Source organism: Vigna angularis, chromosome 3 (genome assembly GCF_016808095.1).
Source record: "Vigna angularis cultivar LongXiaoDou No.4 chromosome 3, ASM1680809v1, whole genome shotgun sequence".
Classification (NCBI taxonomy): Eukaryota; Viridiplantae; Streptophyta; class Magnoliopsida; order Fabales; family Fabaceae; genus Vigna; species Vigna angularis.
Genome location: NC_068972.1, coordinates 37,004,059 through 37,031,777, shown reverse-complemented (window position 1 = coordinate 37,031,777; position 27,719 = coordinate 37,004,059). Strand labels below are relative to the sequence as shown.

Genomic DNA, 27,719 nt, shown 5'->3' with positions numbered 1-27,719 from the left:
ATTAGGACAGTTCGGTACTAGAACTGAGCATGGTTCTGTATTAACAGTTCGATTATAGTTCTAAGCTTGTAATGATTGTTCGATTATATATTTAGTTTTGTAATAGTATAGAAATATTGTATAGTTTAAACCTTTATAGTTATTTTATGATAATTGTAAAATTAATTCTATTTCTAATAACTGTTTTATTATATTATTATATGATAATTTTTAATATTTTTTGGATATTATATCTACGTTTAATTTAAAACTATTAAAATTACTTTGGAAACTAATTATTGAAAATATACTGGGATAAAATGATCGAGAAAGATGTTTTAAAAATGCAATATTTTTAATGTGGATAAATTTGTGTGGTACAAATTTTACGAACCCAAAATAAATATACTCAAATAGTAAGGTTGAGAAAAAAAAAGTACACGGGTCCCACGCTCGTACGGACACGATCTGTTTGCGCTACTTTCGTGGTTGGTCTCTTCCTTTTCTTTTCTTTCGCATTCATATCATTTTTTGATGCTTTTTGTGTCACTCAGTCTCACGCACACTATCGGAATCTCTGCTCTTCTTCACCGAAGTTGACCCCTTCAGTTTTCACCAAAATGCAGTCCAGTCCGTTGATCCTCGAGGAACCCATCAGAATGGCTTCCATCCTCGAGCCATCCAAGCCTGTCAGCATCTCCTCTCTCTCTCTCTCTCTCTCTCTCTCTGTTTTCAATTTTGTTAATTTTGTGTTATTTTCAATTTTCGAGCTTTGTGATGGAAAAAAAGAACGCGATAATAACCGTTTTCCTTGTGTGCCTGTTGTTTTGGGGTTGCATTTCTTGATGCTTTGTTTGCTTGGTAGTTTTTAATTTAGCGGTCGGAAACGAGTTTTGTTGGTGTTTCATTTGTGAATCTTTGAAATATTTGAACACACGAAGGAAATTGACATTTTTGTAATTAAAAGGTGAAGACAGAAAATGGAAATGCCGAATGAAAGCCTGGGTAAGCGGCCTTTAGTTTTTAGATTTTTTGGGAAACTGAAAATGGTTTTCTTAGGGACTGCATGTTTCAGATCTCGGTTTTTTTTTATTTTGAAAACTGTTTTTGTGAAACAAAGTTAAGTAGTCAACTTCTAATTGATCACTGTCTTTAACTGAGAATGAAGATGTTTAAAGCGTTTTCAGAGTTTTCTCTTGTTTGCATCTTCCTTTTAGAATTCGAATTTTAAGTTAGTAGATCGGAGAAGACTTGTTTTCATGGTCGGAGTAGAGTTCGAATTCGGTCTCTGAGAATTTTTTTTTCAATGGTGTCGATTGGGAAATTCGCTTTTTTAACTCCTTTTTATTTGGCAACATTATGTGGTGTTGCTCTAGCTCGAGTTGAGGTGAAGGTGTGTATTGTGCTTTTCACATTTTGCAAAATTGGAAAAAACTTTTAATTTATGTATTGTGTTTGTGCTTCTATCATTAAAGTGTTGATAAGGTGTACTTTTTTTTTTCACATTTTAATTTTCTTTTGAAATAAAAGTTAGAAAAATGGGTCAAATTAAAAGTAGTGTCAGAACAATAGTGCAGGTTCTACGGAAGTACTAAAAAATTTCTCACAAGGTTGTGATCTTAAGCTTTCATGTTGCACTCTAGGTTTGAGGTTTGGAGCTAGTGGGTTATGTAGTTGTTTTTTCAGATTTGTTTATTATTTTGGTGTTGAAGTGTGAAACTAACGACATTGTTAGCCTATCCTAGATAATTTTGCTCTTAGACAATTTGAATTTTGACTAAGTGGTTGTTGAAATGCACTCTGCAGAGTTTCTTTCCAGCTATGACAAAGATTGTTGGCACACTTGGCCCAAAGTCACGATCAGTTGATGTGATTTCCCAATGTCTTGAGGCAGGAATGTCCGGTATTTTCCCAAATGCAACCTTTGATTGTTTGTGATCTTTATTTAACAATTGACTGCAAATATTTGTTGTATGATAGATAAGGGACTACTTGGTTATTTTGTCTTTCTAGTCATTGTAGTAAGAAAACATGAAATTGGATAGCTTTGTTTTATAAAATAAACTATTTTGGAATTAGAAGGCCTTTCTTATTTTTCCAAATCTTTAACTATTCTCACGAGTAAGAATCTAGGAGCATTTTTGTGGCTTCTTTATGGTTTGCAGCTTCCCTTATGTATCTACTGTGATAGTTGACAAGCTTGAGTTTTCAATCGGTCTTGACTTGTCTTATTCTTCTTTTCTTACAATGTACTAGTGGCAAGGTTTGATTTTTCATGGGGTGATCCAGAATACCACCAAGAGACGTTGGAAAATCTAAGGACTGCTATCAAAAGCACTAGAAAACTCTGTGCGGTAAACGTGTTATTTTTTTGTTTGTTTATTTAAATGTTAAGTAATCACCCAAGCTCTAATGGGCTATCTTCTTGACTGTGTCTCTCTTCTAAAGTGGTCCCTCTTCTTGGAGATCTACTAACACATTTAAGCATTAAAGAGAACACTACCATCACATACTCATTGTCATTTTGGTTGGGACTTAAACTAGTTGGATGTGAAGAAGGTATTTCTCCATCACGCCATAGGAGGAGTGTACATGGATATTCCTCTAGGATTTAAAACTCACAGTAAAGGAACAAGGTATGCCTCATAAAGAAGCAATCTCTAAGAGTATGCTTTGAAAGATTTTTGGAAACGATGATTTCCTTAGGATACAAGCAAAGCCAAGGAGACCATTCTTTATTCATAAAGCACTCCCTTACATGGGGTAATCCAGAATACCACCAAGAGACTTTGGAAAATCTAAGGACTGCTATCAATAGAAAACTTTGTGTGGTAGATGTGTTATTTTTTTGTTTGTTTATTTAAATTTAAGTAATCACTCAAGCTCTAATGGGCTATCTTCTTGACTATCTCTCTTCTAAAGTGGTCCCTCTTCTTGGAGATCTACTAACACATTTAAGCATTAGAGAGAACACTGCTATCTCATACTCATTGTCATTTTGGTTTGGACTTACACTAGTTGGATGTGAAGAAGGTATTTCTCCATCACGCTATAGAAGGAGTGTACATGGATATTCCTCTAGGATTTAAAACTCATTGTAGAGGAACAAGGTATGCCTCCTAAAGAAGCAATCTCTAAGAGTATGCTTTGAAAGATTTATAGAAACAATGATTTCCTTAGGATACAAGCAAATCCAAGGAGACCATTCTTTATTCATAAAGCACTCCCTTACAGGTTCTCACTATACTATTGGTCTATGTAGATGATATATTTATAGCAGGAGATGATAAAACAAAGAAATTGACTTTAAAGGACAAATTGGCAGCTCAATTTGGAATGACAGACCTGAAAAAAGTCACGTATCTCCTTGGAATAGAGGTTGCTTATTCTAAAAGAAGGATTTTCATCTCTCAAAGAAAATATGTACTTGATCTTTTCAAAGAAATAAGTAAGCTGGGATGTATAACATTTGGAGTTCCTATTGAACATAATCATAAAATTGGAAGGGAAGAGTTATTCGTAGAAAAGATCCAATGTTAGAGATTGGAAAACTTATTTATTGCACAAGGCAACAAACATTGCTTATGCAGTTAGCATGATTAGTTAGTATATGGATGATCAAAGAGAAAGAAACATGTGAGCAATTGACCAAATTCTTCAATACTTGAACATATGTACAAGAAAGAAGTTGCTGTTAAAGAAGACACTTTGATCATGGGAATACATATTGATGCAGACTATTCATGTTTTGTTATCAGCACGAAGTCTACCTCTGGGTGTTATGTGTTTCTTGGAGAAAGTATGGTAACCTAGAGAAACAAAAAACATGATAAAATGTCTCGATCTAGTGTAAAACCCCCTTCTCTGAGATCAAGTGGCCTAAGTATCCAATCTGGACTATTCCAAATTCGCTCTTCTTTTGATTGGCGACCCATCAATTCTCCTCCAACCTCCCCAGCACCATCCCTACATGTTTCATATGCTCAACCCATGTTTGACTGTAAACCAAAATATCGTCAAAGAAGACTAAGACAAATTTCCTTATGTAAGGTTGCAGCAACTCGTTCATGGCGCTTTGAAAGGTCGATGGGGCATTGGTCAAGCCAAATGGCATTACCACAAATTCATAATGCGCCAAATGTGTTCTAAAGGATGTCTTTGGTATATCTTTCTCCCCCATGCGTCCCAGTCTGCTTGATTGTGGTCAACCTTTCAAAAATGGTTCCCCTGCTTCTTTCCCCAAATTGCGCTACCAGTGCTTCCTTCAGCCCCGCCCAAGACCGGTTCTTGGCCTTCTCCTTCCAGAAGCGGAACCAATACTCGGTACTACCCTCCATACTTATGTATGCCAGCTGCAATTTCTCGTCATCTTCCTCTACCCCTTGTAGGTAAAAGAAACGATCGGCTCGGTTGATCCAATTGAGTGGATCCGGACCTTCAAATGTGGGCAATTCGACCCTCTTCCTCCAATTCGGAGGGTGCTTGTGTTTCTTGATTCTTCCTCCCCCCTCGTTCTCGTCTTGCTGTGCATTTGCATTGACCGAAGATTGACTATCCTCCGTTTGGTGCCGTCGTCCTCCCAACATCCTCATGATTTCCTTCAATTCTTGACGAATCGCAATTGTATCTTGGCATAGCGCTCCCGTCTCCACCTTAATCCCGTCAACTGCAAGTTCTACCGTCTCCAACCGTCCCTCCATCACATTGAATCTTCCGTCAACCCTTCCCTCCATGTTAATTCTCTCGCACCTCGTCTCGGATCTGGCAGGTCGGACCAAAATGTTAGGTTTCTAATTAGGAAACCCACCCACAATGCACTCTCACACACACAACACCAGAAAGAATTAAAGAATGCTGTTATTCACAAGTAATCTCAATGTACAATGAATGTCACGAGAGCATAACCTCTCTCAACAGAGTTCCTAGAACCTGTTATGTATCTTACAATCATCAAAAGTCCTCTACCCTTTTCTAATAGAGGTATTTATAATACTAGCTTTTTCCGCCCACTTACTAACAACCACTTAACCGTTAAGACAGTTAAGTCATCTAGTTCTCTCCCTCCTCTTGTAAACTAACCAGGGTCTATCACACACTTAGGGTGTGTTTGATGCACTCTGTGAGATAATTCATCTAGAAGACAACTTTTTATCATGTTTTCTGTTTGATGGTTGATGCACAATGCGAAACAGTTTTGTATTTTGTGTTGTGTGATCGTATGGATACTGGACGAAACAATACAAGTTTTGCTATAGTACCCTTTTCCATTGTATAATATTTGTTTTACATGTAAAAAAAAGAACAAGGTAACTTTTTGAAATTTTAAATTATTTTAATACTTATTATTCAGTCCTTTTTATACTCTAATAATTCACATAGTTATTGTCAATTATCTTTTTATATTTAATATAATATTTAAAAATTTATGCATTACTAAAAAAGTGTAGACCAATTCCTTTTGATATTTAAATAAAGCTTAAATTTATGTAAAAAAAGCTTAAATTTATGTAAAAAAAAGAACAAGGTAATTTTTTGAAATTTTAAATTATTTTAATACTTATTATTCAGTCCTTTTTATACTCTAATAATTGACATAGTTTTTGTCAATTATCTTTTTATATTTAATATAATGTTTAAGAATTTATGCATTACTAAAAAAGTGTAGACCAATTCCTTTTGATATTTAAAGAAAGCTTAAATTTATGAGTACTTTAATACAATCTCCTCATTAACAATCTGAAGGAAAGTTTGTCAACCTTTATGAGTGACTATCAATAAGTTTTTGGTAGAAAGTTGAATTTGAGGAGCAAAAGGAAGAACTAGGAATAACTGGAACAAGTTATGACAACTTGGTTGCTAACCCATGTTGGATGAAAATGGCTCGTGGTATTTTCTTAGATATCAACGGGGCACTTAAACTTGGTGGAGCAGTTAAGAGGCTTGGTGAGGGATAGAGCACAAACAGTGTGTTTGGGAAAACATTGGGGTTTATGTAACCCACGTTTTTTCCAGCACACCAATATACTTGCTTCTCAATTTTCACCTTTGGAAAGTGTGAACTTCTGTTTGGTGCCTCACAAATGGAAAACTAAACATGCAGAAGGGGATTGTGGGAAAGACAATTACATTTGAAAGAAAACCAGTTTTAAGGAGTGATATGCATTGGAAAAAAACTTTGTCCCTTTAATGAGTAACAATTTTAATTTTTTCTCCTGTCCTTCGCCTTTTCTTTTTGTGCCATTCTTACTCTATTTTTTTATTCAAAAACGTGGCACAAGTATTTTTGTTTTCTATTGTACTTTTTATTTTAACAAATTAAATGGACCCTTAGTGATTTTGTTTTTACTTGTTGTTAAATATAATGAAGAAGATTAGGAGAAATCTCCCTTATGTGTTTAGCATACACATAGGGTAGTTTATTTATAATGTAAGATAAGGGTTAAACCCTAAATACAAAATGGGCTAAGCCTAATTAACAGAAACACACAACTTAACATCTAACACTCCCCCTCAAGCTGGAGCATATAAATCATATGTTCCAAGCTTGTTACAAAGATAGTCAATTCTAGGTCCTCGTAAGGACTTAGTGAATATGTCTGCCAACTGGTTGCTTGAGTTAACGAACTCAGTCTTGATATCTCCGGATATGATTTTTTCTCTAATAAAATGACAATCAACTTCAATGTGCTTGGTTCTCTCATGGAAGACAGGGTTAGAGCTAATATGAAGAGCAGCTTGATTATCACATATAAGTGTCATGTGAGTGGCATCTCCAAATTTCAATTCATTAAGTAATTGTTTAAGCCACACAAGCTCGCAAGTAGCAGATGCCATAGCTCTATATTCTGCTTCTGCGCTGGACCTTGCCACAACACTTTGCTTCTTACTTTTCCAAGATATCAGGTTGCCACCAATAGAGACACAATATCCAGAAGTAGACCTCCTATCAGAAGGGGAACCAGCCCAATCAGCATCTGAATAGCAAACGATTTTTGTATCGTTGTTAGGGCCATATAGCAAACCTTTTCCAGGTGATCTTTTAATATACTTCAGTATGCGAACAACTGCATCCCAATGGTCTTCACATGGGGAGTTTAGAAATTGACTCACCACATTAACTGCGAAGGAAATGTCAGGACGCGTAACAGTAAGATAGTTTAATTTACCAACTAATCTTCTGTACCGTTCAGGATCTGAGAAAGGCTCCCCCTGATTTGGTAAGAGTTTGATATTAGGGTCCATAGGTGTCTCAACAGATTTACAGTTCATTAACCCTGTTTCCTCCAAGATGTCTAACGCATACTTCCTCTGAGATATGACAATACCATCATTGGATTGTGCTACTTCAATACCCAAAAAATACCGGAGTTTGCCAAGATCTTTGGTTTGAAAATGATGACAAAGGTGTTGTTTCATCTGAGAGATGTCGAGATAGTCACTTCCTGTGAGAACAATATCATCAACATACACTATTAAGTAAATACATCCAGCACTTGAGTGGCGATAGAACACTGAATGATCCGCTTCACTGCGAGACATACCAAATTGTTGAACAACACAGCTGAATTTACCAAACCAGGCCCGAGGAGATTGTTTTAGGCCATATAAGGATTTGCGAAGACGACATACCAATCCAGATGACTCCCCCTGAGCAACAAAGCCAGGCGGTTGCTCCATATAAATTTCTTCATGCAAATCACCATTTAGGAAAACATTTTTGACATCAAGTTGGTAAAGAGGCCATTGTCGAAGAGCGGCCATGGCAATGAATAGGCGAACAGAGGTCATTTTTGCCACTGGAGAAAAAGTATCACCATAATCCAAACCAAAAATCTGTGTGTAGCCTTTGGCAACCAGTCGAGCTTTCAGACGATCAATTGTGCCATCAGGGCCAACCTTGATAGCATACACCCACCTGCAACCAACAACAGACTTTCCAGATGGTAATTGGACAAGCTCCCAAGTTCCACTTTTCTGTAAAACACTTAATTCATTTAGCATAGCTTGACGCCAACCAGGATGACTTAAGGCATCACCCACAGATTTAGGAATTGACACAGAAGAAATGGATGAGAGACAAGTGTAAAAAGATGGAGATAATCTGTGGTAACTAAGAACAGTATAATGGGGGGAAGGGTTACGGGTAGAGCGTATACCTTTACGGAGGGCAATAGGCAAGTCAGACTCAGTTGCTGGAGCCGGAGGAGACACAAGAGGCGGCACTGGAAGTGAGTCATGAGGGAGACAATTGCGGCGACTATAAACCTGAAGGGGTGGTGGTGAAGGACGATCCTGTGGTGAATGAGAGTCTAAAGAAGGAGACAAAATGGGTGGAGCATCACCAGGAGGATCACAGATAAGAGGAATATCAACAGTAACAGGGAGAGGTACAGAACTAGAAGATAAATGTGTAAAGTAAAAAGAAGATTCATCAAAAGTGACATCAGCAGAGATAAAATGACGATTGAGGGAAGGGGAAAAACACTTATAGCCCTTTTGTGACCGTGGAAATCCTAAGAAGACACATTTGTGAGACCTAGGAGATAACTTATCAAGACCAAGACTAAAATCATGAACAAAACATGTAGACCCAAAAACTCTAAGGGGTAATGGATGTAGAGGGTCTTGAGGAAATAATATAGAATGAGGGATTTTGTTTGCTAGGACGGAAGATGACATGTGGTTGATAAGATAACATGCCGTGAGAACAGCATCACCCCAAAAACGTGAGGGTACTTGACCATGAATGAGAAGGGTACAAGTTGTTTCAATAAGGTGTCTATTCTTGCGCTCAGCCACCCCATTTTGTTGAGGGGTATAAGCACATGAGGTTTGGTGAAGAATGCCATGAGAAGCCATAAAATGTTTAAACTGTTGAGAAAGGTATTCACGGCCATTATCACTATGTAAAGTGCGAATAGAAACCCCAAACTGAGTGTTTATTTCATTGAAAAAAGTTTGAAAAATAGAAAACAACTCAGAACGATTCTTCATGAGAAACAACCAAGTACATCTGGAATAGTCATCAATAAAGGTAACAAAATACTGAAATCCTAAAGTTGACTTAACACGACTAGGCCCCCAAATATCAGAATGTACCAATGAAAAGGGGGATGACGCTCGTTGTGAAACACTACGAGGAAAGGAACTACGAGTATGTTTACCTAACTGACAAGACTCACACGACAAACTTGATAATTTGGACAGACTCGGAACAAGTTGCTGCAGTTTGGCAAGACTGGGATGACCTAACTGAGCATGAAGAAGGGATGGTGACTCCATGATTACGCCAGCATGTGGAGAAGGGCTGAGATGATATAGGCCATGAGACTCACATCCTGTGCCAATCATGTGTTTCGAACTCCGGTCCTGCAACCAAACAGAATCTTTGGTAAATGAAATAACACAATTAAGGAAACGAGTTAGACGACTTACGGACAATAAGTTAAAAGGAGACCCAGGGACATAAAGTACATTATCAATGGATATGGACGGAAAAATATGAACAATACCAATACCATGAGATGAGACTCGATACCCATCAGCCATCGTTACCGAGGGTAAATTAACCGGACATGACAAGGAAGAAAACAAGGACTTGTTCCAGTGATATGATCGGTGGCACCTGAGTCAAGGACCCAAGATCCGAGAGAGTGAGTCAGACCGACAAAAGGAGTACCTATGCGTGTAACAGACGCAGATGTAGTGGAACTAGAGTGCTGACGATCCTCATACCATCTGAGAAATTCCTGAAAGAGTAAAGGGTTATTTATAGTATTTGATGAAGTAGGATGGTCTGCAGACGGTGATCGGGGAGGTGGATCAGAATTAGCCATTGCTATAGGTCGAAGAGGACGTCCATGAAGTGCATAACATCTATCAATTTTGTGGCCTAGCTTGCCACAGTGGTCACATTTTGGACGTCCGTTACTTGGTTGGCGAGACCGACTCCGATCATCAAGTTGGGCAGCCATGGAGAGGGAGAAACCCTAAAAATTCAAAATGCTCCGATTGATGCAACGACCACAGATCCAGAAAGAGGGCGAGGAGGCGATCACGGCGGTGCTGATCGGCGGCGAAAAGCTCCGGCGACGCGTCGGCACGCGCGGCGGCAACGACGACTCTTGCGGCGGCGCGTGGAGGCGCGTGAGAGGTCCGTTCGTCGCGATCTTTGTACGACGGTGGTCGTCCGGCCGAGACGCTTCCGATGGTGTGGTCACCGGTCGATTCTGGAACTCCGGCGACGTCGACGACGGCGGCGGCGGCGACAACGGCGGCAGTGATGGGTGCCGGAGACCGTGGAGTTGACTGGAACTATTTCTGTGCTCTAGATACCATGTTAAATATAATGAAGAAGATTAGGAGAAATCTCCCTTATGTGTTTAGCATACACATAGGGTAGTTTATTTATAATGTAAGATAAGGGTTAAACCCTAAATACAGAATGGGCTAAGCCCAATTAACAGAAACACACAACTTAACATCTAACACTTGTAAAACATAATACGTTACACTCTACAGGCAAAACATCAAATTCCCTAAAAAGAATGTTTTAATTACAGTCACACCACTTCCATTTTGTGTTTTTCTCCTCTGACCTATTCCTCAATATTATCATCCTCGTGTAGCCTTGAATAGTAATATAAAATAGATTATTGCTAGTTGGGTGCATGTTATTTGTATAAGCTACCATGCGTTAATACTTTTTTTAACTATTATCAACTTGTATGGCTCAAAATTTTGACTATTGTCTAATACAGTCTGAAGCCTTGTAAACATTCACTCTGTTCATTTATAGGTATCTAATGTAAAAGTCTGGACAAGGAAACTAAGATTACCGTAACCATTACTCCTTCAACATGACATAGATAAGATGAATTATGGTATATCATAAAAGTAACTGATATTAATTCCTTAACATTTATGCTTCAATATGCTTTCAAAATGCAAAAAAACTATCTGAAGGTTATTTTATGTTAAAATAAATATGCAGTTTTTTCTAACTCCAGGTTATGCTAGATACTGTGGGTCCAGAACTACAAGTTGTCAACAAAACTGAGCACCCAATTTCCCTTCAGGCTGACACATCGGTTGTCTTAACTCCTGATCAGAACAAAGAAGCTGCTTCAAATCTTTTGCCTTTAAATTTTAATGGGCTTTCAAAGGTCGGCAATGTGTATCTTTAAGTTTTAACAAATGTTTCTGAAGGGAGAAGGGGCATTATATTTATGTTGAATCTTTTTGAGGTTTGCATACATGTGTATTGTAATAGTAGTCAAGTGCATGTTGTCTTCATCTGAATTTTTATCCAGCTGTTTACTTGTGGTATCTTGGTCTTTCATCCATGTTATTAAAGTAGTTACTTGGTTACTTGGAGAAGTAAGAAGACCTTTGTTCCAATGGATGCTCAATGAGCTTGGAATTTCTTCAAAAATACTATGAAAGTCTTGTACAATAGTGAACTACTATTATCATTGCTACAAATCTAATTCATTGTTAGAACCTAAATTTTAGAGATTGATCACCACTTTAAAAAAGGAAAAGTTGATGATGCATAGTTCCTTGTAGTCACTTACGGTGTTGCTAGATTTCAATCCATCTTTCTTCTAATCCAGACAAACAGATTTATTCTCTTGATACCTTGGTCTCATTTTCATGCAAATTCTATTTTGTATTTTCTCACTTCATAATAATAAAAAAACTATTACTGGTATGAGAGGTTCCTCTAAGTAATGGATTTTTCCCTTTGGATAAGTTTATTTGGAAATCCATTTGATCTCTGATGTAAAATTCATTGTATAAGCATAATTAATATGGATTACTTTCTAATTCGAAGGCCTATAACACCTTCACCTCTTGATTGTGAATTGTGAAGACTGAGTTCTGAAACTAATTCTCACTAGTTTATGCCTTGCTCAGAAGTTTCCCTTTTATAGATAATCTTTTTGGTATTTTTGGTGAAAATTGGGCTTGCCAAAGAATCTCAAGCAGCTCCCTATGTGTTAATTTTACAGGATTTGATTCTGGCAAAGATATTAAAAGGCTTTAGTCCTGTTCTCATATGTAGTTATCTGGTGTATTTGATAGAAAGATATTCTGTTATCTTTTTTGTCGGTTGCTGCATCTGTTCATTTGGGATCAAATTGTTCACCTCACATCTTTGTGACATTTAGAGACATTGGCATGTTATACATACATACCTCTCTCTATATATATATATATATATGTATGTATATAGGTATGTATATATATAGGTATATATATATATATATACATACCTCTATATATATATGTATGTATATATATATAGGTATATATATATATACATATGTATGTATGTATGTATCCATACATACATGTATGTATGTATCCATACATACATGTATGTATGTATCCATACATACATGTATGTATGTATCCATACATACATGTATGTATGTATCCATACATACATGTATGTATGTATGCATACATATGTATATATATATTAAGCAATTTCTGTTTTACCATGTTACTTCTATCTTGGTTAGGTAGAGCTTTTTTTCTGGCTTCTAGGTTGTGTTCAATTTTTCCTAATTATTCTGCTACTTTCTAATTTTTGCTTATAAAAAAAATATTTTACAATTTTACTCCAAAATTTACACTAATATACGTTTATGCATGTGGTCACCGAAAGCCATAATTTCTTGATGCTTGATGCATGTAGGTCCTTGATGGCCACGGAAAATATTCAGATATGCTTTAGATTAAATTTTGTTGAAGGATTGCAATTAAGGTGGGGCATATGGATCTCAAGAGGCAGCATTGATATTGGTACTTTGGCAAAAGGAATAAGAAAACTGAATAGGGGACAAGAGCCTGCATTTTAATGGCTGATTTTCCTTTATAATGCGATATTTTATAAATTTTCAAGGACATTGTAAAATATGCTCAGAAGCATGCATATTGATTTAAAAAGACCATATGAAGGGAAACTAGTACTCTTCTGAGATATGCAAGAGAGAATTAATTGTAAAACTGGAGGGAATTTCTGAACTTATGGCAGCACTTTCTGTTTTCTTTCCTAGACAGGCTGTTATTTGCCTAAAGATCCCAATAACAGAGAGTCTGCAAGTAGATTTGAAATTTACCGATAGGCTCTACGTCCGTAATTAATGATTTTATTTTGTTACTTTAGGTGTCTATAAGAGACATGCTGAGTAATATAATGTTAATCGTAATTTTGTATTATTAATTAAGGAATTATAACAATTCCAGTAGCTCTAATCTTGACCATTTTACTTTAAAATTCTTATATAATAACAATTTGTGGTTTTTCAAATTTAGTTTCTTATTTCTCATGTTGTTGGTATCTACAATTTTGCAGGCTGTGAAGAAGGGTGATACTATTTTTATTGGTCAATACCTGTTTACTGGAAGTGAAACAACCTCAGTGTGGCTTGAGGTAATGCAATCCTGGATGGATTAGTTCTATCTTCAATGCTTCTGCAAATAGTTTTTTCTGACTATTTTGGTAATTTTGTTATTATAGGGTTTAGATAGGGAAAGGAAACTTTAAATAACATGATAATAGGTTGATATTTTCTTATAATTATTATATCAGGAATACTGCATATGAATGATACAGGTTGTATAGTGATGCAATAACATTCTTATCTTGATTTAAAAAAAAGATGTTATTATTATAATAAGAAAACCTGTTTCTTGATGTGATGTATTACTACACTTATACTCCTATCTATGGCTAAACTAATAATTATGTCATGTACTAGTTCCAATAGTACAAACCCATTAATATACTATGTGAATTAGTTTTTATTTTGTAATGCAGGTCAGCGAAGTGAATGGTGATGATGTCACATGTGTCATAAAAAATTCTGCTACTCTTGCTGGGTCACTGTATACTTTACACGTCTCACAAATTCGTATTGATCTTCCCACTCTAACCAATAAGGATAAGGAGGTAACTATAAGAAATTTGTGTGCATAAAGTAATGAGATGCACATTATATGGTCAAATTTCTTTTCTACTTTTGTGCTTAAGAATGTAATTTTCAATTTTTAATCTATATTCATGAGTATATTTTAGGGATGAAATTGGAATTATTTTTGTTGAAATTATAGCTTATTTTAGCAGTGGTTATATAATTTTTCTTTCCGAAAGAGGACTAATTCCTGTTAATTTGTGAGGAAAGTTTTACTTATTTAAGAATCCAAAACAATCTGGATTGGTTTTCTTTAGGTTTCGGTCAAATTGATTTTGAAAGAATTGGTTTGTGAAGTTGATTCTAAAAAAATCGTGTTAGGCAATTATATTCTAAAAGTGAGTTTTAAAGTGTTGATTTTGTCTAGATAAAGTAGAATCACCTTAGATGTGTAAATATGGGTATGTTTTTAAAAAATTTGTGGGTCCTGCAGCCTAAATAAATTATTTTCACTTTGGATTTAAAAAAAAAACTTCAGCTGTTTCAAAATCAATTCTATATTCCGCAGAAAACTGATTTTCTTCATCTTGTAAATTGATCACACAGCTTTATTTACTGTTGAAATCTGTTTTTTTCGGCAAAACAATCAGGCTTTTAATGTCTAAACAGCGCGTGCGATCAACTATGTTGTCTACACCAACCACAAGACTATCATGATATACGTTACAATGTTTATTGTTAGATTCTTACAGTACTGCTAATCTTGTCATGTCACTCGCTAACTCAGGTAATAAGCACTTGGGGTGTTCAAAACAATATAGACTTCCTCTCATTATCATTCACCAGGCATGCTGAAGATGTTCGCCATGTAAGGGTTATTGCTGATAGGTTTCATCCTATTAATTATGTATTTTTCCTTTTTCCTCATATATTGATTGCTACAAAGACTTCACTCTTTCATGAAAACACGTTCAAAACTTGAATTAATGGAAAATGTTACGACTAAATCAGTCACTCAAAAATGCTATCTAGCATATGACGAATTCTAGTGATGCTTACGATCTTCTTGTATCAATTTCTATTCCTAGCCTTCTCTAGACTCAGAGAGCTGAATGGAATGTTCATTTTAATTTTCAAACATTTGAAAATTGAGGATTGAACTACACAAAATGTACTCTTCCCCTTTCGCAGCATACACAAGGCTAAAAATAAATGGTCGGAATGGCATTTGACTGATGAATGTTATATATAAATGTTAAAATTGTTTGTTATAGTACTGTACAACTACATAAAGCTGTTTCTGGGTGTACCTAGCTTTAGTTTAAGGAACATAGACTGTAACCATAATTTTACTCACCTTTATATACACACACAGAGGCACACAAACACTATTAAATGTAACTAAATATATGGGCCTCGTCCCATCTCTCTTTGTATCTTCTTTGCATTTGAGACACACATATATACATGCTCCTCTGTTGTAATAGATACACTGAGAGATTATTATTTTTCTCTTCACAATACATCTCAACATATTCAAATTCATGGACTGAGAAAAACTCACTGATTATTTGTACATTCAATTATAACCAACCATTTTTTAACAAATTTCTTGCCATAACAACTGTTTAGATATTAGTTATGGACTTACAATTTATTTTTCCAAAAATACTCAACAGCATTGACTATTTTTTTTAAAAAAATTGGGGCCTTTATGGTCAATGCCAGAGGGAGAGTAATTTACTTATTTATCTGATGTGATTTACTTTTAACTTCTAAATTTGTTTTATTGTACTTGTACAGTGTTGTTGATTTAGTAAGTCATTTTCTTTATTGTAGTTTTCCTCAAAACAATGTAATGAAATTTTACTATTTGTTATTTGGCAGGCCCGTGAGTTTCTCTCTAAATTAGGTGACCTCAAACAAACACAAATCTTTGCAAAGATTGAAAATATAGAGGTGAGAAACTTCAAATCTTTTAGAACCTTATTACAAATGAAAGCAGTAATGCAAGATTGTTGGTGTGTGTGCTTTATATTGATTTTTTTGTCTGTAAATTGTAACAGGGATTGACTCATTTTGATGAGATATTGAGAGAAGCTGACGGTATCATCCTCTCACGTGGAAATTTGGGGATAGATCTTCCACCTGAGAAGGTTTGCTTCTAATTCTGGACAGAAGAATCCAACGTTTATGTATCATTTATAAGTAGATAGTAGTATTATGATATTGTTTCCATTTGTTTGGTTTTTTTTCAACATGTGTCTGCATATGGCTATTTATAGCAGTTTTTTCTTACTACCTAGTATTGAACTTGTTGACAACTCCCCAATGGACCACACATCTCAGTTATACTCATAAAAATGTGACCTGCATAATATAATAATTTTCCCAAATCTTGCATGTATCTATATGTATTTGGCAGGTGTTTTTATTCCAAAAGGCGGCTATTTACAAATGTAACATGGCTGGAAAACCAGCTGTTGTCACACGTGTTGTGGACACTATGACTGATAACCTAAGACCTACTCGTGCTGAAGCAACTGATGTTGCCAATGCAGTCTTAGATGGTATGTTTTATTTTCTTGATATAGTTGATTTTGTCAAGTTTTGATTTTGATGGATTTAAAGCATCGGCTGCACTGCATGCTGCTATTTTTTTTTATAAATAAAAAAAAGGAAAGAATGCTATTGCATCAATATACAGGTTGCAATCCTAAGCACTACAACCTAAATAGATGATATGCAGCATTTTATTAATACTCCTTCAAATTTGTGGTGCTAATCCATGGTTTTATCATCTCTAAATGTTTTCTCTTTTACCCATTTTACGGATTTATGAATTATCTAGTCACTAGCATTAGATTCACTACTTGCTTCTGATTATTTGTTAATACTTCTTCCACCTTCATGGTGTTTATTAATGGTTGTATCTTACTTTGTTTTTCCATTTTACGGTGTAGGCAGTGATGCAATTGTTCTAGGGGCAGAGACTTTGCGGGGATTATATCCTGTGGAGACTATTTCCACTGTTGGAAAAATTTGTGCCGAGGTGGGAACTAGAATGTATTCTTTAAACCATACACTAAGTTAGGCCTCAAACACAGAGTATGATACCTTTTTAACCAAATCCTCTTTGCAGGCAGAGAAAGTTTATAATCAAGATATTTATTTCAAGAAGGCTGTCAAATTTGTGGGTGAGCCAATGACTCATTTGGAATCAATAACTTCCTCTGCGGTACTCTTGTCTTTTTCACTAAAATTTATCTAGGGTAGTTTTAATTTTTCCCCTCGCTGCCATTACGTTACTCACTTGCTTAAATTTTTTTTCATAAGTAAAATACATATTTGGGAATAATTTCCTTGTGTCAACATGCAGGTTCGGGCAGCCATCAAGGTTAAGGCTTCTGTTATTATTTGCTTTACTTCATCCGGAAGGGCTGCAAGGTTCATTTCAATTTTTCTTTACTCGCCTCTTATTATTTTAAGAACTTTCTCATGCTTTGGTTATGAATTCAAATGTTTGTGCATTTCTTGTTTATTAGTAATTAATTATGCTGCACTTTTGATATCTTGCTAACAAATCATTTGAGTTATCTATTATTGTGTAAATTTGTAGGCTGATTGCCAAGTACCGTCCAACCATGCCTGTGATATCTGTTGTCATTCCTCAACTAAAAACAAATCAACTTAGATGGACTTTCACTGGAGCTTTTGAGGTATTTAATTGATAAATGGATATAATTTGTTTCATGAAATATTCACATGATTCGTGAAGCTGGCCTTCTGTTATTAAGTCAGAGCAGCATGATTCGGTTCCTTGAGTCAGCTCAGTCTTTTAGGCATTGGTATATACTTTTTAAGCCTGGTGCTTTGTATATATTCTTCTGTAGTGGAGCTTACCTGATGGAATTAGCTCCTAGTAGACTACTGACTAAAATTATTCATGCATTTTTTCCCCCAGTTGTATCAGCTTTTGTACGTTGATAACTTTAGTTTTATGTACAGTGGAATAATGATTTTGTAAGTGATCAATTCTCGTGTGTTGTATGTTGTCTTTGCCTTTTGTGCATTCTTTAATTTCTCTTTGAAGCACTATGGTGTGCCTTCATTTTGGTGTATCGAATAATCACACAAGCAGTGCCTTGAAACTTTGTGGATAGTCCGTAGCAGATACAAACTTTTCTTGTTTGTATTATTTCCGTGAAAAGAGGCAGCCATTTTACAAATGTAAAAAACTTGATTTGATAGGGAAAATGGAGAAAAAATGTTATTTTTCTGTGATTTTTTAATCTTGATTTAAACTGACTGATTGTTTTCATTCTTTCCTTGACTTGTATTATAACATTCTGCTTTGAAACTAATGTGTTCTTGCTCTTTCCTTTTATGATTCTATGGCAGGCAAGACAATCACTTATTGTGAGAGGTCTTTTCCCTATGCTGGCAGATCCACGACACCCAGTAAGAATTATTTGACGTCAATTGATTTAGTAATGTAAAATGGGGAATGGGAACCAATGTAGATCTGAAAACCTCGGATTGTCTAATACTTAAAATCTTAAAACTGAATGTGCCTAAATCAATTAAATAATTTCTATAATCAAACCTAACTTAATCCCCAATTCAGAATAGCAAGTAAAATACTAGTCCAACTGCAAGTATTCCTAGGCCTCAACATCTAATCACCAGTTTCCAAATTACTACTGTTTATACCTTAATTCTTAGTTTATTTCTTATAATGAAACTTGGTACGATACCGACGTTTTTAATTTCCCTCATCAAAAGCAATATTCTAGGACTACTGTGATCTCGGGTGACATTCTAGTTTAGATTTGAATATTCCTTTATTCTATCTATTTTGGGGTTAGCCATTACAAAACTGTCAAAGTTTAGTTTTTATATGGTATTACTGAAGTATATTTGTGGTCATTAACTTTTTAACATGAAAGCATGTCTTTTGGGTACAGGCCGAGTCTAATAGTGGAACAAATGAATCAATTTTGAAGGTTGCTTTAGACCATGGCAAGGCTTTTGGTATCATAAAGCCACATGATCGAGTTGTTGTTTGCCAGAAAGTTGGCGATTCCTCAGTTGTGAAGATTATTGAGCTTGACGATTAACACATGGACCATTTTCAAGGTTGCATTATAAGGTTTCTTTGTTTTAGCATTTTCTGTTGTATGCTGTAATAATAAAAACACTTGAAAGGTCCATTAATAATGTGTATCACAATTGGAAGAAATGCACTTGACGAATGGATATCATCCATTCCAAGCATACCAACTGATAATGACATGACACCACATAGTTAATTTTGGGTCAGTATAAATTGTTCCACTTAAGTATCTATCTACTTCCTTTTGCTTGTCATGTATTAGCTAATGGGCAATATTTTTTACCGACTTGTCAATCTAATCTTCCAACACCAAGACTTTATTTTGGTCAGAGTTGCCAAATCAGAAAGGCTGTTGTTTTGAACTATATACTACTCTGCACTTGATCATGCAACATTTCGAATTCTGTTTCTACAAGTCTCTAAATTCTCTCCGTGGGAAGTGCAATCATGGAGATAATAAATCTTTTATCATATGATCTAGCCTAAGATGAGTTCTGTTGGGATTATACACAGGTAAGCTTATTTCCTTTCTTTTTTCTGAAGCATTTATGGAGAAACTTATGTAAAGGAGAACTAGAGAAGATGGAAGGGGAATTACAAAGGTTACTATAGCATGATTTTCGAGTGCATAAAGGAGTTACACATGGTTTGAATCACCATGAAAATAATCATCAGTAGCAATAGAAATTTTAAACCCTCGAGCAATGAGCAATAAGATGGATGGGCATGAACAATATTTTTAATTTTTATTTTCACATAAATTTAAGGGCAGTACTCAAAAAATTGGGAAAGGAGAAAATGAATATAGGGCACTTATGACAGAGCACAGCTAGAGGAAGAAATAAGGAGTGAGTATGTGAATCATTTGAAAACTTTTTTTTATTTGCTTCAAACACGAAGATTATTTTTGCACGTATAAACTTTTGTACTATCCTAATTAAAATAAAATACATCGATGAATAAAAACAGTTTTTCTTCATTTTGCTGTTCTATTTCCTAATACGATTTCAGGTTTTTTTCTTACTTAGGTTATGTGAATTACGTAATCATGGTGTTACAATTGAATATTTATGCTGTGCTTTTCGTTCTTGTTTAGTTTTTTGTTTTTTGTGTTTTACCGTTTTTGCATTTTCTGTTAGTTTCATCCCGTGTGAATTAGATATTCAAGAGCAAACATCCAATGTGCATCCCTTTACGTTTGTTTCTTCAGTCCTCGACCATAAAATTCACAATTTTTGGAGCCGATTCATGCTCACGAGTGTGAAGAATGAAGTATATTTTGTGGACCAGCATCAAATCACACTCTTCATTCAGCTTGGAAATGATGCAAGAATATGATTGTATCATGGTTTGTGCACTTTGTTTCTCCTATAGAGTATTTTATGAATGGATCACACTTAAAAATTATAATAATTAAGAAATATATATTCAAATGTGTTTATTATTATTTTTATTTAAACAAATTTATGGTTTATTAATTATTTAAGATATTTGTTATATTTAAAAGATATATAAAGTGGTTATTATAATATAACTTTCTTGAAATATATACAAAGTAATTATTATAATATAAACAAGTTATATAGGAGAGTTATTTTTTAAATAGATTTATTGAAAAAATATCAGATTTATTATGTGTGTGGTTTTTATTATATACAAAAAAATTTAAAGAGATATTCTAAGAAAAAGAAAGATAGTAGGAAAAGATATATATAATGTTTTATTATTATTAGAGAATCACCTAAAATTTTTTAAGCGTATTTAGGGTTTGAAGGGTGACAGTGGAGTCCATAAATATATATAGAGTGAGTGAGTGTTACACTTAAATGATAAAGTAGGCTATTGAATAAATATGGAGGAAAAGTAAGAGTAATATTCAAATAAAAGAAGGGAGAAAGTTTTAAAGGTTAATTTTTGAAGAAGATGAAGGAAGAAATGAACAGGATCAGAGGTTGTTTTCTTGTTTTTTGTGTTTTGAATATGAGAATGATGTTTTGAAGTTTGATGAGTATTTTAATTGATTATTTAAAGTTATGAAGATGAGATTTTATGAAATCTGCAAGGGTATTTTTGTTGGGGAGGCTATCATTTGATGACATGTTTTCTATGGTAGTTGGAGAGGTTGCCCTTTAAGGAATGTTCCACTTTTGGCTAGGAAGATTGCCTTTTGAGGGTGGGACCGCGATATTCCAACAACGTATTTTTAACACTATTTTGACAACGCCACGTGTCGGCACCTGATTGGTTTGTTTGAAAAATTATTTTTTTTTAAAACCTAAGACCGTAACCCTTATTTTGAGTGAAAATCCTAAAATAGCCCTTTCTCTGTTCCATTGGAAACGAAGGTCCGTTCTCTTGAGAGGTCGAAGGTCGCGTTTCGTGCCGCTGCACTTTGTTCCGTTTGCGTGGTGTTGTCTCCGTCCAGTTTCGTCTCCTGTTATCGTGCTGAATGGCAAGTTCCGGTGACGATTGTCCGACGACGAAGGTAAGTGGTTTTCCATTCCATGTCGTAGCTTGGTTATTGGGGTTGGTCATCTCGTAGCATGCTTATTTGGTTTGGGTTAAGGTTTGGGGTTGGTATCCTTGTGTTGTGGTTCTTGGGTTATTAGGTTTGGTTCTTTTGATGATTTTATTTTGTTTTTTTGCAGTTGAGTGTTCGTCACTCTTTTTCGACAAAGTATATATGTACTTTGAACGAACGATTGACAAACGAGCATCGGTCATTGATTGCGAGGACTCCATTTGCGTGGTTTTTAGATGTCAATGTGAATGTTAAAGTAGGTAGAAATATATTGAGTGAGTTATTGGGTAAGTGGGACGACTGTAGTAGTGGTTTTTTAGTTGGGAATAAAGTTTTGAATATAAATGAAAATGATATTTATTTAGGGTTGGGATTGAGTACAGATGGTGCAAATATTAACTTAAAGGAAGAGCTGGGCAATACTGAATGTGTGAAGTACATAGGCAAAGGAACAAAGGAATTGAATTCGATATACAAAATTCTAATGCGAAAACAGAAGAAAAAGATACCTTGTTCTCATTTTTGTAGCCTTTACCTCCTTGTAGGGATAAATGAGATTTTATTTCCAAAACGTAGCGGGAAAGTGTTTCCCGTAATGTTTAATCTTGTTGACAACTTAGGTGGTTTGGGTAGTTATTGTTGGGGTAGTGTAGTTTATCGTTTTCTGTTACGTAGTTTGTGCAAAGCTTCAGAAGGCTTGAAGAAAGGCAAAGGTATTTCAAACGTTTACGTTGATGGTTGTGTTTACATGCTGCAGGTAATTAATAGTATTTGATGTAATTACTTTAATTGTTTTTTGATTTAAGTTTCTTACAAGTTAAGATGATTAATTTGTCTTAGGTATGGTTTTTTGAGCTCTTTGTTCCACCAAAAGGTCCTATTGAGAAATTTCCACGAATATTGCATTGGATGAATATAAGTGTTGGAGACAAGTTTGTAAAACGGTGTATGGAGACAGGTTTGGTAAGTTGTTTGTTATCGGAAGTTTTGTTATGTTTTCATATATTGACAAAAGTTGTGTAATCTGTAATGTGTTGTTAAATTTCAGGTTGTTGACGATGTTTATGGTGGTCCTTCAACGAAGGATAAGGAGGAATACAGACCAACACCTAAAAGAAAGGATGCTAAACCAAGAGGAAAGAAGAAACAAAAAAGAATTCGAAGAGAAACTTTTATGCGTGCGTTAGAGGAACAAGAATTTCTAATTGAAGAACTTAAAAGGAGGGTTGCAACTTTGGAGGCACAATTGGCTGAAGAGAAGGCAAGAAGGAAAAATAAAGATGATGTTGGACAAAGTGTGCCTCGTACAGAACCATCCGTGAACACTGGTTTTGTTTCCCCTACTGACATTGTCAGAAATGAACAACCTTTGAAGACGTATGTTAGGGTTGGATCACGAAGGCGTTACAAGGGAAGAGCACTTAGGACTCCATACACCGGAACCGTAGTGCTTAGAATAAAAAATGAGTGATATGTGTATTTAGTTGATGGAAAATGTTATTTGGAAAGTAATGATAATTGTAAGCATTGTAAATAGATTAAGAAAACAATGTTTAATGTATCCGATTTAGTTCAATGAAATAAAATTTGAGTTTTGGTTTGATTTGGTGTCATATTTTATTTATTCAATACCATTGTTATTATGAGTAGTGGGTTTGTGGATTTTAGAAAATGGTAATTTATTTTGTCTCGAAAGTTGCAGGCTTGTTTGTAAGATGTTGGTGTTTGAGTGGTCATTTTGGGTAACATGGGTGAACAGGGGTCAGCACTGGCAAAAAATCTGACTTTTAGGCTGTTCTGCACCTGTCTGAGGCTGGTCCATGTGTTTGAGTGCTTGGATAGGGTGGTTGGTGATGTGATGTGAGTCTAGGGAGTGTGGGGTGACCCCTCATGAGTTGGAGGAGCAACCTCTGCAAGGGATGAGTGAGGGTGCTCAAAATAGGGTGTGCTAATCGTTTACAGCATCCCTGTAAACGATTACCCGATAGGAAATGTGATTTTGTACAGAAAGTCCAACACAGGTACTCAGTCAGGTGAACTGGGGTCACCAGTGGGCAAAACTCTGACTTTTAGGCTGTTCTGCACCTGTCTGAGGCTGGTCTAGGTGTTTGAGTGCTTGGATAGGGTGGTTTGAGTTGTGATGTGAGTCCAGGGAGTGTGGGGTGACCCCTCATGAGTTGGAGGAGCAAGGTCTGCAAGGGATGAGTAAGGGTGCTCAAAAATGGGTGTGGTAATCGTTTACAGCATCCCTGTAAACGATTACCCGAGAGGAAATGTGATTTTGTACAGAAAGTCCAACACAGGTACTTAGTCAGGTGAACTGGGGTCACCAGTGGGCAAAAATCTGACTTTTAGTCAGTTCTGCACCTGTCTGAGGCTGGTCCAGGTGTTTGAGTGCTTGGATAGGGTGGTTGGTGTTGTGATGTGAGTCCAGGGAGTGTGGGGTGACCCCTCATGAGTTGGAGGAGAAACCTCTGCAAGGGATGAGTGAGGGTGCTCAAAAATGGGTGTGGTAATCGTTTACAACATCCCTGTAAACGATTACCCGATAGGAAATGTGATTTTGTACAGAAAGTCCAACACAGGTACTCAGTCAGGTGAACTGGGGTCACCAGTGGGCAAAAATCTGACTTTTAGGCTGTTCTGCACCGGTCTGAGGCTGGTCCATGTGTTTGAGTGCTTGGATAGGGTGGTTGGTGATGTGATGTGAGTCCAGGGAGTGTGGGGTGACCCCTCATGAGTTGGAGGAGCAATCTCTGCAAGGGATGAGTGAGGGTGCTCAAAATAGGGTGTGGTAATCGTTTACAGCATCCCTGTAAACGATTACCCGAGAGGAAATGTGATTTTGTACAGAAAGTCCAACACAGGTACTCAGTCAGGTGAACTGGGGTCACCAATGGGCAAAAATCTGACTTTTAGGCTGTTCTGCACCTGTCTGAGGCTGGTCCATGTGTTTGAGTGCTTGGATAGGGTGGTTGGTGATGTGATGTGAGTCCAGGGAGTGTGGGGTGACCCCTCATGAGTTGGAGGAGCAATCTCTGCAAGGGATGAGTGAGGGTGCTCAAAATAGGGTGTGGTAATCGTTTACAGCATCCTTGTAAACGATTACCCGAGAGGAAATGTGATTTTGTACAGAAAGTCCAACACAGGTACTCAGTTAGGTGAACTGGGGTCACCAGTGGGCAAAAATCTGACTTTTAGTCAGTTCTGCACCTGTCTGAGGCTGGTCCAGGTGTTTGAGTGCTGGGATAGGGTGGTTTGTGTTGTGATGTGAGTCCAGGGAGTGTGGGGTGACCCCTCATGAGTTGGAGGAGCAACCTCTGCAAGGGATGAGTGAGGGTGCTCAAAAATGGGTGTGCTAATCGTTTACAGCATCCCTGTAAACGATTACCCGAGAGGAAATGTGATTTTGTACAGAAAGTCCAACACAGGTACTCAGTCAGGTGAACTGGGGTCACCAGTGGGCAAAAATCTGACTTTTAGGCTGTTCTGCACCTGTCTGAGGCTGGTCCATGTGTTTGAGTGCTTGGATAGGGTGGTTGGTGATGTGATGTGAGTCCAGGGAGTGTGGGGTGACCCCTCATGAGTTGGAGGAGCAACCTCTACAAGGGATGAGTGAGGGTGCTCAAAATAGGGTGTGGTAATCGTTTACAGCATCCCTGTAAACGATTACCCGATAGGAAATGTGATTTTGTACAGAAAGTCCAACACAGGTACTCAGTCAGGTGAACTGGGGTCACCAATGGGCAAAAATCTGACTTTTAGGCTGTTCTGCACCGGTCTGAGGCTGGTCCATGTGTTTGAGTTCTTGGATAGGGTGGTTGGTGATGTGATGTGAGTCCAGGGAGTGTGGGGTGACCCCTCATGAGTTGGAGGAGCAAGGTCTGCAAGGGATGAGTGAGGGTGCTCAAAAATGGGTGTGGTAATCGTTTACAGCATCCCTGTAAACGATTACCCAAGAGGAAATTTGATTTTGTACAGAAAGCCCAACACAGGTACTCAGTCAGGTGAACTTGGGTCACCATTGGAAATAAAAACTGACTTTCTGTGGACGTTTCCTGTAATCTGTAAGAATATGATGCTGTGGACAATTTCAAAATCATCAATAAAAAATCAATCAAAAATACTTTCTTCAATCATAAATATCATACAATATCAAATTTTATTTACCAAGTATAACGGACTAAAATGAATCCTCTTAAGAACACCGCACAACCTTTTCTCAAAGTACATAAAGATCGTACAAGCAAATAACACCACCTATACAATAAAAAATTAACACATCACTAACATAAACTAAAACATGAAACACAACCAAATGTGGCAACACTAACCATGTTATCAACGTATTTTATCGGGGCCAAAGTGTAGAATGAAGTCGTGCTCAACGTTTGCCCAATTATCTCGCTTACAACCCTAAACATACTAAATATTAGTCAATCACAAACAATATAGATTCGTCAACCACAACTACAATTCATACCATATACCTGTATACGGTCATCTCTCTGACGCTGACTGCTGTGTACAATTGGTCTACATCAACAGTGGTGCTTGGATCACCAACAAAATTGCGCAACGGGGGTATAACCAATGACACGACCTCCCGTTCTTCTTCATCACCATCATCATCTATTTCAATAAAATGAATGTTATCAACAGTTCTTGAAACTATCTCCTCTTCATGTGCGGTTTTATCCTCCCCTCTTACTTCAGTATATGCACCTAGGGGGTCATGAAGTGCATTACCATCACCTTCTTCTTCAAATCCACAATCAGGACGAACTTCAGCCTCTTCGTCTCCCCCAACTTCAGGCTTCTCCTCACCTCCAACTCCAGGTGCTTCATCAACTCCACCACCAACCTCTTCATCAGTGCCACATGCATCTGCTTCATGAAAGATTGGAGTTTGACAAATTTCAAATAACTCCCTAGTAAGAACTCCAATCTTGGCATTCAATGCTCTGATATCTTCATTGTTTTTCCTCAATCTCTCCTCGGCACCTGCTTCCCATGTCCCGTCATCAGAGCTTTCGTCATCATCATCATCTTTCTCAACCTTGGATCCTTCACCCAAGGAACCTTCACTCATCCCTCCGTCATCCATGTTGAAAGCTGCACGGATTTCCAGCCTATGACGATCTTCCTTTCGTAGATACCACTCCATATTTAACTGCACCAATATCACACAACAAATTCAGACAAAAATACACAATCCATTTTAACATACAAAATAAGGAAAAAAAAACACTTACATCTCCGGTCATAAAAATATGTTCAATTATTTCGGTCCTTGATTTATACGGGAACCATCGCATTATGCGCGGGAAAAACCTGTGTGAGGGATGACCATGCAAAGAAAGTCTTTCAACCGCCCAAGCCTACAATATCATAAAATCATTTCCTCAAACCTATTTCACAATGTTCTGTAGTACATCAAAATAGTGAACTACAAATCATATTACCTGCAACACTGCCACATTGCCACTAAGGGTGACTGACTGGGGGATACCTGCTCCCATAATTTTCTTCTTACATTTATTTAAATTCTCTATAATATGTTTATGTACACCGGTGCACCAATCATATAGACACAAACTGTCTAAGTCATCTAACACTGCAAAAGGCATGTTACAAACATGCCTTGATTTCCTAGGGAAATAGAAAACAACCAAACAAACTAATATATATAACCTACACACTACATCAACATCAATGTTTTTATCATGAACAATGACATTAAACATGTCCGTCAAGTCATTCAAACTGATGGTTTTTTATTTGAACATTTCACCAACCAATCCAACAACTACTTCATCAAAAGGAATCTCTAAACCACCTATTTCTAAACCTACGCTCATGAACACATCAATAACTCTAAAGGGCACCAACTTTTGACTTACTCTAAAACTGTTATCATGCCCAACCCACCTGCAAACCATAACCTTCAATAATTTCAAATTCACCTCCAAAGGGCTTTAAATATTCAAACACCACACAAATGGAGTCATCCTAATCCGATCAACATGACATTGTCGTAGTAAACGATTCATTTCAATAATCAACGATGAATCCATCGAGATAAGAAGTCGCCACTACAAAAAAAATGATAAATATTTATTACTAACAAAAATTAATACCATAATTAAATAATATATAAACACAACATTAAAATTTT

General features: G+C 36.4%; 2 protein-coding genes across 3 annotated transcripts; both read left to right on the top strand.

Annotated features, from left to right (window-relative positions):
- The first annotated feature begins 443 nt into the window (after nucleotides 1–443).
- Nucleotides 444–19,278, top strand: LOC108326029 (pyruvate kinase 1, cytosolic). 2 transcript variants are annotated; one of them, XM_017559259.2, is made up of 17 exons: nucleotides 444–467; nucleotides 534–668; nucleotides 1,786–1,882; nucleotides 2,236–2,333; nucleotides 10,989–11,144; nucleotides 13,346–13,423; nucleotides 13,811–13,942; nucleotides 14,692–14,772; nucleotides 15,792–15,863; nucleotides 15,971–16,060; nucleotides 16,330–16,474; nucleotides 16,868–16,956; nucleotides 17,047–17,142; nucleotides 17,284–17,351; nucleotides 17,524–17,623; nucleotides 18,306–18,365; nucleotides 18,872–19,278. In XM_017559259.2, the coding sequence occupies exons 2-17, from the start codon at nucleotides 600–602 to the stop codon at nucleotides 19,022–19,024; spliced, it is 1,584 nt and encodes a 527-aa protein (XP_017414748.1). In that variant the 5' UTR covers nucleotides 444–467; nucleotides 534–599; the 3' UTR covers nucleotides 19,025–19,278. The 2 variants fall into 2 exon arrangements, with proteins under 2 accessions (XP_017414748.1, XP_052730325.1); XM_052874365.1 differs by lacking the exons at nucleotides 444–467; nucleotides 534–668; nucleotides 1,786–1,882; nucleotides 2,236–2,333 and adding an exon at nucleotides 10,718–10,862.
- Nucleotides 19,279–21,380: 2,102 nt separating this feature from the next.
- LOC128195957 (uncharacterized) lies at nucleotides 21,381–23,100 on the top strand. The gene is made up of 3 exons (XM_052875183.1): nucleotides 21,381–22,298; nucleotides 22,382–22,504; nucleotides 22,590–23,100. Exons 1-3 carry the CDS (start codon nucleotides 22,026–22,028, stop codon nucleotides 23,010–23,012), a joined length of 819 nt encoding a protein of 272 aa, XP_052731143.1. The 5' UTR covers nucleotides 21,381–22,025; the 3' UTR covers nucleotides 23,013–23,100.
- The last annotated feature ends 4,619 nt before the right edge of the window (nucleotides 23,101–27,719 follow it).

What these genes read in the sequence shown, in the direction of transcription:
- LOC108326029 (XM_017559259.2), top strand. Translation starts at nt 600, where the DNA reads ATGCAGTCCAGTCCGTTGATCCTCGAGGAACCCATCAGAATGGCTTCC. An exon ending in TCCTCGAGCCATCCAAGCCT is followed by an intron (nt 669 to 1,785) that starts GTCAGCATCTCC and finishes TGCACTCTGCAG; the next exon opens with AGTTTCTTTCCAGCTATGAC. An exon ending in TCTTGAGGCAGGAATGTCCG is followed by an intron (nt 1,883 to 2,235) that starts GTATTTTCCCAA and finishes ACAATGTACTAG; the next exon opens with TGGCAAGGTTTGATTTTTCA.
- LOC128195957 (XM_052875183.1), top strand. Translation starts at nt 22,026, where the DNA reads ATGCGAAAACAGAAGAAAAAGATACCTTGTTCTCATTTTTGTAGCCTT. An exon ending in GTTGTGTTTACATGCTGCAG is followed by an intron (nt 22,299 to 22,381) that starts GTAATTAATAGT and finishes AATTTGTCTTAG; the next exon opens with GTATGGTTTTTTGAGCTCTT. An exon ending in GGTGTATGGAGACAGGTTTG is followed by an intron (nt 22,505 to 22,589) that starts GTAAGTTGTTTG and finishes GTTAAATTTCAG; the next exon opens with GTTGTTGACGATGTTTATGG.